At 36.1% G+C, this 14735-nt stretch overlaps 1 protein-coding gene across 1 annotated transcript in view; it reads left to right on the forward strand.

The window, feature by feature from the left end:
• SRPK2 (SRSF protein kinase 2) overlaps nt 1-14735 on the forward strand; it is a 111699-nt gene that overhangs the window by 79060 nt on the left and 17904 nt on the right. The window contains exons 7-12 of the mRNA XM_009289049.1: nt 1135-1300; nt 3389-3414; nt 4905-5151; nt 6099-6587; nt 11417-11517; nt 11618-11725. Coding sequence (XP_009287324.1) covers nt 1135-1300; nt 3389-3414; nt 4905-5151; nt 6099-6587; nt 11417-11517; nt 11618-11725 — 1137 coding nt within the window. The remainder of the gene's footprint in view (nt 1-1134; nt 1301-3388; nt 3415-4904; nt 5152-6098; nt 6588-11416; nt 11518-11617; nt 11726-14735) is intronic.

Consider the following 14735-nt stretch of genomic DNA (forward strand, 5'->3'; position numbering starts at 1 on the left):
GTGGTGTTGGGTTGACGGTTGGACTCGATGATCTTAGAGGTCTTTTCCAACCTTAATGATTCTATGATTGTGTTTTATGATTCTATGAAAGGATCCTGAGAGCAAGGAGCTTGCTAATTTATTTATAAAATGCCTAGAATGGCAGGATGTTCTTGTAGCTGGAGCTTGTGAGTCTGGAGGTCTGTTTCCTGCCATAGAATATTCTATAAAAATTTAAAGAAGTCTTTTAAGTGGGGTCAGCTAGGTTTCTGCTTTTTTTTCGTTCTTGCTGATATTTTTCTACAATATTTATGTACATTATCATAGCAATAGCTTGGTTTATGCTGTTACATTATTCTGTACTTAATAATTGACTTCCACGGTTTATCATACCTAGGTCTTACCTAAAATACTTGTAAAATCACACAAACTATTGTATTTCTGTTCCAGTCAGAATTTGAGAAATTTTTTCATTGTGTAAAAATCGTTTTAATTTTCATCCCAGAATGCATGTTTAAGACTTTGGATATGCAGGTTTGAGATGAGCTAGCAGAATATCACCTGCAGAGAGTATGAAAGACTAGTGGAAAAATACATGTGACAAATACAGGTAGACAAATCCTTATGTGACATCTTGGTCACATTAAAAGCTGAATTACTTTTGGCATTCTGAGGAAAACTATAGTTCGCATTTCATCCCAAGAACACATTTCCCTTTTTGCCTTTTTTTATAATCAATTGTAAGATGTTTATTCACAAACCAGACCAGTTATAGTATGTAGTGCTTGCAGTGTTTTATTTCTAATAACTATCTTTTAAACAATGAACCAGTGAGGATCAGCCTTTCTGACTGAGCAGCCAAATTCCTTTTTCAAAGGAAGGTGTATCAAGTTTTTTTTACACATGTGCAGATCAGCTAAAGAGCACTTGGGAAATGGAACTCTGAGAGCAGGTTGCTGTCATCAAGACAATTCATCCAGCCAGCGTCTTACTCATGAAAGTCTCAATAACTGGGTTTATGAGCTAAATAAATTATCCTGTCAGGCCACATATGGACTGCACGCAGTCGGTTGAACATCTCTGTACTAATAATAAATACATTTAGCTTGGTCTGGATAATTAAAATAAATTTTTAAAAAATCCTTTTGTAATTAGGTACTTCAAGGTCTAGATTATCTACACAGCAAGTGCAAGATCATTCATATGGATATAAAGCCAGAAAACATTTTGATGTGCGTGGATGATGCCTATGTTCGTAGAATGGCTGCTGAAGCTACCGAGTGGCAGAAAGCTGGTGCTCCTCCCCCCTCTGGCTCAGCAGGTATGATAGTATATTTCAATGCAATGTAGTAAAGTTCCATCAGTATATTAATGCTAATAATATTTTGTTTAATGAAAATTAACATTTTTAATAATTGCATGTGAAAAATGCATACCTAGTTAATTCTTATTCATGCTCTTGAAACTATCAGGAAAATGCTTTCTTCTCAGTTTTTCACGTTCAAGTTTTCAGGCTCCCCAGATAGAGAAAAAGATTTATTGGTGTAAACTTACTCTTCTCCCACCCCACAAGCTTTAATGGCTGGGTTTTAGCTGCACTGGAGCCTTGCATCTCTAATATTGACAATAATCTTACCTAAATTATGTGTCTAGTTCCATTACAAGTTCATCAGTGTCCTTGTGAAATTATCTGCCTTCTCATCAGTTATAACTTATTCTCAGAATGCAATGAAAAGTCTTAGAGTCCATAGATTTTCACCCTTGAAAATGGAATTTATTGTACCTAACTGAATTTGTGATAAGCCCTTCTCCCTAGCACTGTATATTAAATGTTTTATGTTAAACTTGCCAAGAGTTTAGATAGGAACTGTACATTATGTTTAGCTAGGAGAAACCAAGGTAAAGAAGTTCACAGCAATCAGTAAAGACAAACAAGGAAGAAGTGTGGTTTTTCTAGTGAGCTTTAGTACCATGGTTGCTATTTATTTGCCAATCGAGCACATGAGCTACAGGCAGTGGAGAAATAATAATACTTAAATACCTTTGTAATATTGTCAGAAAATATATCATGGGTTAAAATCTCTGAGGTATAATAAAAATACATGCTATATCAGGAACAAATACTGTGGTTAAAATCCATAAATATTTCACAGTATTATATATGTTAAGATGCAAAATCTTATAAATTGTGAATATATTGTATTGAATTTTATATAATGTGTGATCACATAGCTAAAGGCTGTATGTTATTTGTGTGGGAAGTAACTTGATTTTGTTCATGCAGCTTCATATTGCTTCCTGACATTAAAATAAATATTATTTTAAGGAATATATTGATGGAGTTCTTATCACACTTTGTTCTTAGCAAGTTGTAATTAAATCTATGGCTTTCCACACAGGAGCTGAAGATGTGTTTTCTTTACAGCATTTCAACAATAGGTTCTGCATAATTTCCCTTTTTAGAGCAGTGATAGTACTCAAGTTTAAGAATCTTTTTGAAAACCTGGCCCTTTCGGGGGCATACAAGCAGTTTATTCCCTGAACTTAGCAGCAGGAGCTGAACCTATAAAAGAACTCTGAAGTCTCAACTGTCTCCGTTTTTTATTTTGCATTTGTTAATTGCCATATGCCTGTCTGTCTGAAGAAGTTCGTGAGAGGTTCTCCCCTGTTCAGTTCGCCTTTCTCACTTCCACTTTGCCTCTGTCTCCCATATTTGGTTATTTCTATTAGTTTTGATTATTTGGGGATGTGGGGGTTGCTGTGTGGCTTGTATTGCTGTTCTGTGCATTTTCACAGTTAGTATTGTAATCTCATCAGACCTACTCATTGATGGTGTCCTTCTGAGAGATGCTTAGGAAGAGGTCCATGCTGGAGATGCTTTTTCTGTGGTGGCGTGCTTTTTGCCATAGGCACTTCTTCATGCCTCTAGTCCTAGCAATCAAACTACCTTGTTTCAGAACAAAGGAAACATGAGTATTTGACTTTTCTGTTGAGTGCAACACAGTAGTAGTCTTTGTTGATATTTCCTGAACTATTTAAAATCTGTCTATACCTGCTCAGTCAGCTGACTACATACATTTAATCTGTGACAACTCTGCAGTCATTTAATGTTTTCTGTCCACTCTTTACTGATTCAGACTTTCCTTTCTGACTTTCATTAACTCTCCACCAACCACAACAGAGTGAACAGAAATTGATGCTAGCTCCTTCCAATTCCAGATGCTCTAATGGAGACATCAAATGATTTCAGGCAGCAGGTACTTGTAAAGTGTAAAAAATCTGGCTAAAAAAAAAATTCGGTGCCTTATATTTAGTTAAGAATATTTTTACATTATTTCTACTACTTTCTGCTTTTATAGAGTTGTTTTTGTGAAAATATATCTTTAAAATTTTATTTTTTTCTTTTTAGTGAGTACAGCTCCACAACAAAAGCCTGTAAGTATTGTTATATAATTCAAATTAACTATCTTATTTTTTGTGTTTCTGTAGGTATTAGTAGCTATTAGACTGTTGGTAGTCTCTATCCTTTTTAAAAGCTTCCTTTGAATAAAGCTTTTATCTTTCAAAGAACACTTTTCTTCTAAGGTCTTACCAGTTTTAAGCACAGTATTTTTCTGATGGAAACTCTCATAGACTCATAATTCTATAGCTATGTCAAAGAAAGTTAAGCATTTCCATTTTCATCTCTCGAGGAATAATCCATTCCGTTCAAATGCTGACAAAAAAGGGTGCATGCACTAAATATCATGCATTGCAGATAGCTTAAGGACTTCAAGACCTTAATCATCAAGGCCTTAAAGGAGAGGGTTTTTTATGAGGTTTGAAAGATCTTTTTGCCAGATACATATAGCAAATAACCACTGATAATACAGCTGTTTAGAAATATCTAAGGTCAAACCTGCTTTCTACGTCTGTGTATATAGAATGTATATAATTTCAATGAGCATACAACATGGATGAAAATTATTAGGATTGTCAAATTAACTTTTTTTGACTGTCCCATATAGCTTGTTTTGAAGATAACAGGCTTTACAGATAAACCTTTGAGAAAATAATATTTCCCTTTGTACCTTGTACTTTATTTTTGAATTATATGAGGATTTCTTACTGTGGTATTGAAACAATGAATGAAAACTGGACAGATCTCATTTATCGAATAGTAAAAATAGAAGTCAGAATTTAGTTAAAATATAATAAAGTGTTTCAATCCTAGCTCAGATGTGTTAATTTTTCTTTTCCTTGTTATTGTACCTGAGTTTTTCAGTCCTTATGTTATATAAAATGTGAAACTTTTCATAATGGCCATCTGTTGTTTGTGATTCATATGTTTTGGGCCAGAAGTGAATAATAAAAATGCTTTCCTTTCACAGGGAAATAGCTGAACAACACAGGATTTATGTAAAATTCTTTACCGTTTTCAATCTCTTTGGCTTTCTCATATCATTTTCCTCAGCATACTTTTGCTGGTCATTACCTGCATTGTACAGAGAGAGAAATCTTGTGTAAAATTTATATGTAAATAACTGGATATGATAGCAGACTATCTTCCACATACAAAATCATCTGTTAATCTAGATTGAAGTTTAAGATTATTGCGCCTAGTTGAGATTATAGGATCACTGGAATTTTACTATGGCATCTTAGATGTATTTTGCTCTTGTATCTAATAAACAACCATGTAAAAATATGTATAACTGTGTAAAATTTTGATAGCTTTTTTTTGATAGCTTTTTTTGCTTCATATAACCCTACATCATGCTTGATTTGAAGTAAAATGGAAAAAGCAACATATTTACTATATTAATTGCAGTCCAGTATTTTCAAATAAAAAGTAATCATGCTGCAAGTGAATTTGGTGTGAGATGCCTTGTGAATAATTGTTTAGGGTTTTTTTTTTGTTTCTTTTGTTTGTATTAATATTTCAGGTTGGAAAAATATCCAAAAACAAAAAGAAAAAACTGAAGAAAAAACAGAAGAGACAAGCTGAGCTGTTAGAAAAACGCCTGCAGGAAATAGAAGAACTAGAGCGAGAAGCCGAAAGGAAAAAAATAGAAGAAAATGTAACTTCAGCTGTACCATCAAATGAACAAGAAGATGAGTACCACCCAGAGGTGAAACTAAAAACAGCTGATATAGAAGAGGTAGTAGATGAGGAACCTGGAAATGATGATGGTTAGTATTACCTGCGTTTATTGACCCTGAATTTACAGTTTCAGAGGGGAAAGTAATTGCAGCATTGCATCTGGTACAATGAACAAAATCTCCAAACTGTCCTAGATCGTTAAGTTTCATTTTCTCCTGTAGGTAAAGTCATAGCTACAAAGTCTAAAAAGGAAAAGTCAAACCTACTGTAGAAGTGAAGAAAAACATCAATAGCAATCTAGCTATCAAATCCCACAAAAAAGCACACAGAAAACTCAACAGCACAGTCAGCTGTCATACCACATTAAGTGGCATAACCGAGTATCTTGGTGAGATAGAAGAAAAATAAGTCAAATTTGTATTCTGTAACATTAATGTAGTTAATGTTTTCCCCTTTTCTTGTTACAATGTTTGTTGTAATGATCTATCAGGTAATAATAATTGCAGCTTCTTCACTAAAATTTTTAAGATGTCTTGTTAAAATTCTTGTTTAGTCCCGGTGATTTGGAACATAATTGTTATGGTCCAGCTCCATTCTGGCTTCCCCGGTTTTCATGTCAACTTTCTCCAATTCAGATAAAAATGTAACTACTGAGACTGTCTTTTGGTTTGGATTAGTATTGTTCTGCTCTTACTGTGAATTTTCCTACTTCTGTGATGACTCCCTGTTTGACACAGATTGGGTTATAGATTTGTAAAGCTTGCTTTCAAGGCCTCATATATGCCCCCTTCATAACATTCTTCTCTTCTGAATGTTCCCTCCTGAACCACTTCCCATTGTTTATTTTTTCCAACAGCCTTATTAGTTCTTTCTTTTGCCTTTAATTTAGATTTTAAGGTCTTTGCATATTTCAGTGTTTCCTTTTGTGATATGTCAGAAGTCAGGTAGTTACTGAAGAGTTAAAAATTATGAATGCCTTATTTCAAAGTGGTATATTGATGTATGATCTAATGTGTTGCTCACTGAAATTTTTCAGGTGAAGCAGAAGATCAGGATGAAAAAGAAGACACAGAGAAAGAAAACACTGAAAAAGATGACGATGTTGAGCAGGAACTTGTCAACACTGACCCTACAGACCCTAAGTGGATAGAATCCCCCAAAACAAATGGCCATATTGTGAACGGTCCATTCCTATTGGAACAACAGATTGAAGATGAAGACGAGGAAGAGGAAGAATGTCCAAATCCAGAGGAGTATAATCTTGATGAGCCAAATGCAAAAAGTGATTACTCTTATAGCAGCTCCTATGAACAGTTCAATGGTGAATTGCCAAATGGATGTCATAAAATTCCTGAGTCACAGTTCTCTGAATTTTCAGCTTCGGTGTTCTCTGGGGCTCTAGAGTCTGTAGCTTGTGGTTCTGCTGTTTCTGAAGGATCAACTGTAACTGAAAGAGAGGAGAGCAGCCCATCTCACGACAGGAGCAGAACAGTTTCAGCTTCGAGCACTGGGGATTTGCCAAAAAGTAAGTATTCCTCTTAGTGGCATATACCATGCTTGAAGTGTCTTGGAGCTGTAGGTGATGTCTTATGAGTAGTGGGGTTAAACCTTATGTATATGTTTTATCTGTGTTCAATGACATGTGTATGCAGATTTTACTTTTTATTTGGTTCGGGGTTTTTTTGTGAAAATTCAGTACCAAGCCTTATGGGTAGGCTGTCACACACTTCTTTCAGTAACACAAAAGGACCTTTCAATAACAAAGAACTCTATCACACCATTTCCCTGACTTTGATTGAACAATAGGTCTAGCACTTCTCAGTGATGTTGACTTTTGTCTACCTACAGGTGAAGTGTTTTAAATGTTTTTAGTTTCTGGGTCGGTGCCAAACCTACTAATGTCCTGGCCTGCTTCGTGCTTGAGTCTGAAGAGTGCCCACTGAAAAGATGGTGCCTATGTGGCAGTCTGCAGTCAGAGAAATCTGTGCAGACTGCCCCCAAATGCTCTCTTTCCTATGCACTCTCCAGACTTGGGGAGGGAGGTAAGATATGGGGTCAGATTAACTGTAGCTAAGGTTGGGGTACAGCTGCAGTGCACTACTGGGAACCCTTTTTTCCTTGCTGGATGATTTAATCTTCTTGGTTTCATCTACACTGAACATTTTTCTCATTGAATCATACATCATGTGAATGCAAAATCTCAATTACGATTATTTTAAATTTAGTATTTCATCTTAGAAGACTTTTGGCAAAAAGGCAGAGCAGGTATCTAGAAATGAAGAGGAGGCTTTTAAGTTAGTTTGGTCCCAAAGCATTCTGGTGAATTTTGACCTCCTAGGACCAGGTTTCAAGGAAAAGCAAATGTATTCATTTTGAATGGCTTTTAGAAATAGAGAGGGGGAAAAAAGACTTTTGATTTGGGTTGATGGAAGACTTTTCTCTAGTAGCATGAGTGTGTATTACATTAAAAAAAGAGGCAAATAAGTGGAATAGAAAGGCAAAAAATTGTAATAGTCTCATTAAAGGCAATAGGTTAGCTAAGCTTACTTTAAGTAAATTGGATTATTTTTCTTGCATTCAAACCTGGGAGTTTGATAGACGGAGCTTGGAACACAATGCAAAAACATTCTTGCTAAATTCAAACAAATCTACCATCTTAAATTTTAAGAGGAAAGCAGAACTGTGTTTGGTTTTGGGTTTTTTTCCCTGCTGTAGAACTTGTTTTTAAGGTTATTACATAAGTTATTGTAGATGAAATATTCGCATTGACAGGTCAGTCTACACAGGAAAGAGAAAAGGAAGTTTATAGTGGCAAGTAAGCATTATTCCCATAGTTTAAGGGCAGAAGGTGATCATGAGATCATGTAACCTGACTTCCTTTTATAACAAGCCAGTAATACACCATCTAGTAAGCCCAGTAACCTTTATGTTTGGTTTAAAACATACTTTCCAAAAAGATACCCGCTCTTGATTTGGACAAATGAAATGATAAAAAATCTAGTGTGATTGAGGTGTGTTCCACTCGTCAGTACTCAGAATTGTGTCAGAAGAATTGTAGCAAGTTTGGATTTGTCTGGCTGCAGCATCTAGCTATTACTTCTTGTTATATCTTTTCTCAGTCATATTAAAAAATTCTGTAATATGCTGTGCTTTCATTCATTAATGGTTCTTTTTTGTTTCAACCAGTTCCTCTCTTAACCTTTTATTAAAACTCAACAAGACAAAGTCTTTGTCTCTGTAAGGCATGTTGCCAACCCTCAACTCATTATGGCTTTTCTGTATTCAGTGTGGTTTTGGACATTTAAATTCTGGCCACCAGAACAGCTCAGATCCAAAACTTTTGCTTGTAAATCCTATGTATTGAAGACATGGAAGGTACAATCTTGGTGTCATTGCAAAGAGCTGGATTTTTGCTGTTGAATTAAATAGCTCCAGGGTATTACACGTAGGTTTTATTTATAGTGCCAGTGGCTAAATGATAAATATATGGGTTTTAACTTCAATAAAGAAAATACTGAGAGACTAAATCTGTAAGCGGATAGAAGAAAATGAGATAGCTTAGGGAGATCACCAAGCCTGCATCAACATTGTCCCAGATGAAGTTACTAAATTTAAGTAGAGATGTACTGAAAAATACGGTCGAGTGTTATTTTTTGATTCAAGACTTTAGAAGAGCAATTCACACAGTTTATCACAGAGCCTGACAGGTAAGGTAATCTGCGGGTAGGCAAGAAATGTGAAATAGAATACAACTGAGTAGAGCTGTATTTCTGGAAAATGTCAAGATCCAGGCAAGTAAGTCTTCCAGTCCATCTCCTTATACTCTGTAGTCCGTGAAACAATGTACAGGAGGTTCCTAGATGCCTGGTAGCCTCTTCCTTTGTGCTGCTGGCATTATATAGGCAGAAAGCCTCTACTGCTGTTTTCCTGGGGTGTAAAATACTCATGCCTCCAGAGAGTAAAGCCGGTTTTGTCATCATGGGAGCAGCTTATCTCCATAGCTGGAGAAACAAACCAACAGACCTTTTGTGCAAAGAAAGAAGAAAGATAGTAAATTCAGCCATAGCTCACTTCTTCCACAGAAAGAGGAAAAGCTGAACGTTATTAATATTGATGGCATCAATAATGATGTTGGGTTAAACAGTAATAAAACAGCTTAAGGTATTTAGAAAGAAGAAAGATACAAGAGTTGCAGGTTATTAAATATTTTTAAATGGTGCTACTTTTTCACTGTAACTTTAGTGCCCTTTTCTTGTATAGAATTAGACTTTATTTGTTCCTCTCTGTCTAGGCATTGCTATACATTATTAAGTAACATGGTCTCATTTTTTCGGGATACTTGCCTCATTCAGTGCACAGACCAATTTGTGTTCAGTGGATGAGCAGCTATTAAGTTTTTATCTTTTTCAAGTTTTGAACTGCATGACCAAATGCCCTTAAGATAGATCTATTAATTTCCTCATGACTCTCCCCCTCATTCCAGTGTTTGAATGTTTACTAAGTATGCTATCATGCTGAGACTGTGAGAAGAGGAGGTGATATTTCTCAGTTTTACGGAACTAGGACACACAAAAGTGAAAACCAGAAAAGCTCACTGATTTTGTGCTTGGGTTGAACTCCTTTGGGTGCTTTTTTGAGAGTACTTACTAAAAAGTATGCTCCTTTTGACTTCACTTTCATTTGTGAACGATCCGTGTTTGTTAAATTCAGAATCCAAGGTCTCATATTCATCTCTCGGAAAATACAGGACATAAACTTCATGAGTTCCTGAGAAAAACACAAAAGTGTAGGCACTTGCCTATTACCTTGTCAGGTCCCTCTGTTAGAAGAAGGTTGAAGAAAGCCGTTTTCTAATATCATATTCAGATGTCTTGCTGATGAGGCTTTTTTTCCCCCTTCAATCCTCTTTATTTACTGCAGTCCTTCACCTTCAACAAGACGTTTTTCAAAGATTTATCTAGCACTATCTTTTTTTTTGCCAGGGCTACTGAACTGAGAAAGGTCCTGTTATTTCTTGAATAATGCATGTGATTGTGTTTAAGAAAAAAATTAGACTGTATTACGCAGCATGCTTGTAAAGGAAGATTTTAATATTAAGCTTACTAGTTCCTGTCTTTTAAGTGCTGGATTGCAACCTTATTCTCTCAGTGTATTTTACTTTTATGCCCTATATTGGTGCTTTTTTTAAACTTGAGTCTTGGACTCCGTTCCAGCTTTTTTAGAGGACTGTTTTGTTGAGGTCACTGCTCCTTCTGTCTTCTGCTGTTTAGTCCTGTCTTTTCTTTCCTCCTCTCCCCTGGTGGATCCTGCCACTTTCTTTTCTGGTTGGCCAGTATTTCAGTGCCCTGATGGCCCCATTCAGGCTTGCTGTTCCAGCAGTTGAAGATCCTCATCTGATTTCAGTCACTCCTAACTCACCATTAGACATCCTGTATTTTTTCTCCTTGTCCCATGTCTGGTGTATTTTCCTCTTCCAAGTCTTACGCCAGTTTAACAGACCCCATTGGAGTCCCAGGTGCCTTTTGGATCTAGTACCTCTTCCTTACCTTACCACTAGTAGTTTTGGGACAAGGAAACTGAGATGAATCCTCTGCTGCTATGTGATTTGTGATACCTGGGTCTGTCTTCCATGTTCAAGTCAATCCGCTTTCTTTCCAATGCAATTTAGGAGCTAGCAGGTGGTATGTCAAAACAAAGAAAAGCAGCAGTCCTCCAGTGTCACGTTAGGGTCGTCAGTGTCCCAAGAGCCTCTAAAGATTGCAGGATTAATTTGATTAAAGTTCTGCCTTTTTAGTCTGGTTCATACTCAATGCAGATAGAACCTTCAGAGAACTTTGACTCAACGCTGAATTATCTGTGGAATGGGTGACAGTCTCCTAGGCTCTCAAATTAGCCAGGTTTTGGTGAGTCTTTTTCCCCTTGGGACAGATTTTAAAAAAAGAAAAGGAAAAAAATCCAGCCAAATTTTATTTACCTTAGCCAAGAATGGAAGTGCAGAATTTATTTTCTCAACCAAACTGTTCCAAGAACGTATCTTTCATGTGGAGTTCTTCGAGTTTGAATTTGAACATTTTCTGTCTGAATCTATTCTTGGAAACATATGTACTGTTTTTGCTTAGAAGCTCCTCTGGATATTCTAATAATAGTCATTTGGCAGTTAAAGAATGCAAAAAGTTTGCACTTGAAATGTAAGGTAAGAAATCCTATTTATGTTGCTTTAATTTCTCGTAACAGCAAATGATTTTGATGTCTTCAATGTATTACAAAACTGGATAAAATGTCAAGGCAAAACTGCTTAGATATAATGAATAGAATGTTCAAAATACTAACTACTCTGCATTTTGCTTGTGTTAGCAAAAACTCGTGCTGCTGACTTACTGGTGAATCCACTGGACCCAAGAAACGCAGATAAAATTAGGGTTAAAATCGCTGACCTGGGGAATGCCTGCTGGGTGGTAAGTATAGCTACATCATTTTAGCTATTTAGCCTTCGCTATTTAGAACAGGCCTTTTTATTGTTCATTTTTTCCATTAATGTGATTCTTTCTATTTTAGCATAAACACTTCACAGAAGACATCCAGACAAGACAATATAGATCCATAGAGGTTTTAATAGGAGCAGGTTACAGTACACCTGCTGATATCTGGAGTACAGCATGTATGGTAAGAACAATACAATGTGTATTTTATAAGAATAAACCTCCTAAAAACAGTTGTTTATTTAGTAAGGAAACCTGATGAGGATGGTTCTAACATTTTGACACAAATACACTGTCATAAATTATGTCGTATCAGATAGCTACTGATGATTTTCCCCTTTATTTCAGTTTCTCAAGCATTCTTAATCAAAAGGAAGTATTTTGGAGAACATTTCTAATTTTCATTTGATGCATTTTAACCTTGCAGTCAAAAATAAGCAAGTTTGGAGGGAAATACATGTATATTTTAAATGTCAAAGTCTAACTGAAATAGTACAACTACATGTTTCCTTCCCATCTTAGAATCTATGCAACTGTTTTCTGTGTTTCCATTCCTTTTTCTTGCATAAAGTAGCAAAACAGTGAAATACCTCAAATTCTTGCCAAGTGCAGTGAAAACACCAGATTAGGCTTGCAAATCACAACTTTAGATTCTAAACTTTGACAAGAAAGAGTGTAGTTTATTAATAAAATATGTGGTAACGTTCTGTGGAATTAGTTTTAACACAGTAAAACTGAAATTATATATTTTTAGAAATCTTAATAGAAAAAGTAAAAACTTAATCATTCAACTTTCTGAAACACTCTGTAGTATCTCTTTGAGGACAAATAAGCTACATGCATCTTCTCATTAAAGATAGTTTTGGAAATACATTTAGAAATATCTTCCTCTATTTTAAAAGCGAAAACTTATTCAAATCTTTGTATTTTACAAATACATGTCTGAAAAAAGTAAGTGTGTGAGGAGGAGGAGAAGACTCAAATACTAGACACAGTTTGCAGGCGTGGGTGATGAGAAGAATTGCAGAGCTCAGAGGGAGAGGAGGAGGATTGAAAGGAACATAAAATCCTACAGATATTATAAGCTCAGCAAGCCATGTGTTGGAAGTAACTAACCCATAAGTAAAATTGCAAGTATGTTTTCTCTGGAGTTTAATACTAGCTTTTGCTTTAATACACAGAAAAGAACATCCATTTCCAAATTTACTCTTCCATTTGGGGGCAAAATGTAGATTTTTTTCTATTACATTGAAAACAAAGCATAGAAAATATTCCACAGTTTTGGTCCTTAATTCTTTGATTGATTCTTTTCTTAACTAACTGCAAAATTACTATAGAGACTTTTCATTCTTTTTACCTGCCATTTTGTAAACCTCAGTTGAATTTGGTACCTTTTTATGGTATTGAATACCCTGTATTTGTCTTCCTTTAAAGCTGTACCTACCCCCTGCTAATTTTATATACAGTATTGTAGCTGAAGGCACATAGAAAGGCTGAAGTCTGTCTAGGATTGTGTTTAAAGAAAGTGGGGTACTTAATAGCAATATCACACCTAGGGAATATAATATTCTTACAGTACTTGAGGTCTTCCAGCCCCTTACACTTGAATTCTTTTCCATGTTATATAAGTGTTACTGCTTTCTTCATGCGAGCCCTTTCTCAAACTTAAGGAGAAAAAAAAAGCCTAAAGAATCTCTGCCACTAGGGGTATCTTAATTCAGATTCACAATTGTTTATGGAATTTCAGTATTTTAATGAGAAAATTATATTTCTGTTTTCTTGTTATGTAAGCTTTAAAGATAGTAAAGCATTTGAGGCAAAAACACTGGAATTGTCTTCTGCCACAGACTTTGGGTTTTTGCCCTTAAAAAATGCTGTAGAAATCTTACAATCTTACAGCACTGACATACAATTTTTGCATTCAGTTGTCGTCATTGTATAGTAATGTAAAAAATAGAGATCAGTCTCTCAAGCTCACCCCAAAAATGCGTTGTTTCAAACCCCCTCAGGATCTGCTTTCATTCCTGTATGGTTGAGAAAATGGGTCAGAGCACTGTGAGTGCTGATCCTGTATCAGACTGAAAACAGCTCTGAGTAGGGATTGGTTTGAAGACCTTAACAGCTCTTTCTGCAGGGGAACTTGTAACAGCGATTAATGGCCAGGGAAACATTCCTGATGTGGAACTGCAAACTCCCAATTAATGTATTTAGGTTGTCTTTGGAAATTATGATTTGATTCTCTCCAATCCCTGAAGCAGCCAAGAACTGTGAAGTACCGAAGTGTTTTAATGCCATTGTAGTCCCACTTGCTTTCTCAAGTTTGGATTCCTTGTTGTACCTAGATGTGGTTCAGAAAATGCCCTTCTAGGCTACCTTGCTCTTGTTTCATATTTAATTCTCTTTATTCCACAATGTTTATTGTTACATGTGTCTTCAAAAAGATTGTCTGCTGGAGCAGGAGCTGGAGGTGGTGTTTATTTTCAGCCAAAATACAGCTCAGATATCCCATTAGCCATGTTGTCCAAGTCTCTCAAAGGAGAGCAAGGAGTCTTCTTTGTCATGTTGCTTTGCTTGTACAACAAGTCCAAAGTCATTAAGGACATTTTTGGAAGCAGTACTATGTGAAATGAGTGGTCCAGCAGTATTGCCGTGACTTTTTTCTTGGCGAGTTTCCATCCTTCCATCCTTTGCCCAGTGTGACAGTACCAAGCACACATGAAGTGGTGTCCTACCAGCTGACTCTGTATTGATGGCGTGTGGTATTTTTCATTTCCTGCTTTTTTAAAATAATAAAAAAAAAGGTTGTCAGTTAAGGTGTAGCTATATGTTATTAAATGACCTAAGCTTGAGGGTTGTGTTCAGGTTAGGTAAGGAATTGCTCTGATCATATCCATGTGTCAGAAATACTACATTTGTGAATGGGTAGGAAAGGCGCCATGTGGCTTTGCAGTGGGAGCCATGTTACATAATTACAGATCCTGTCCTTCATTCTGATCATGATTTTCATAGAATCATGGAATCATTAAGGTTGGAAAAGACCTCTAAGATCATCGAGGCCAGCCCTCAACCCAACACCACCGTGTCCACTAAACCATGTCCCTAAGCACCTCATCAATACGTCTTTTAAATACTTCCAGGGATGGGGACTCAACCACTTCTCTGGGCAGCCTGTTCCAATGTTTAACCGCTCTTTC

Source organism: Aptenodytes forsteri, unplaced genomic scaffold (genome assembly GCF_000699145.1).
Source record: "Aptenodytes forsteri isolate BGI_AS27 unplaced genomic scaffold, ASM69914v1 Scaffold137, whole genome shotgun sequence".
Lineage (NCBI taxonomy): Eukaryota > Metazoa > Chordata > Aves > Sphenisciformes > Spheniscidae > Aptenodytes > Aptenodytes forsteri.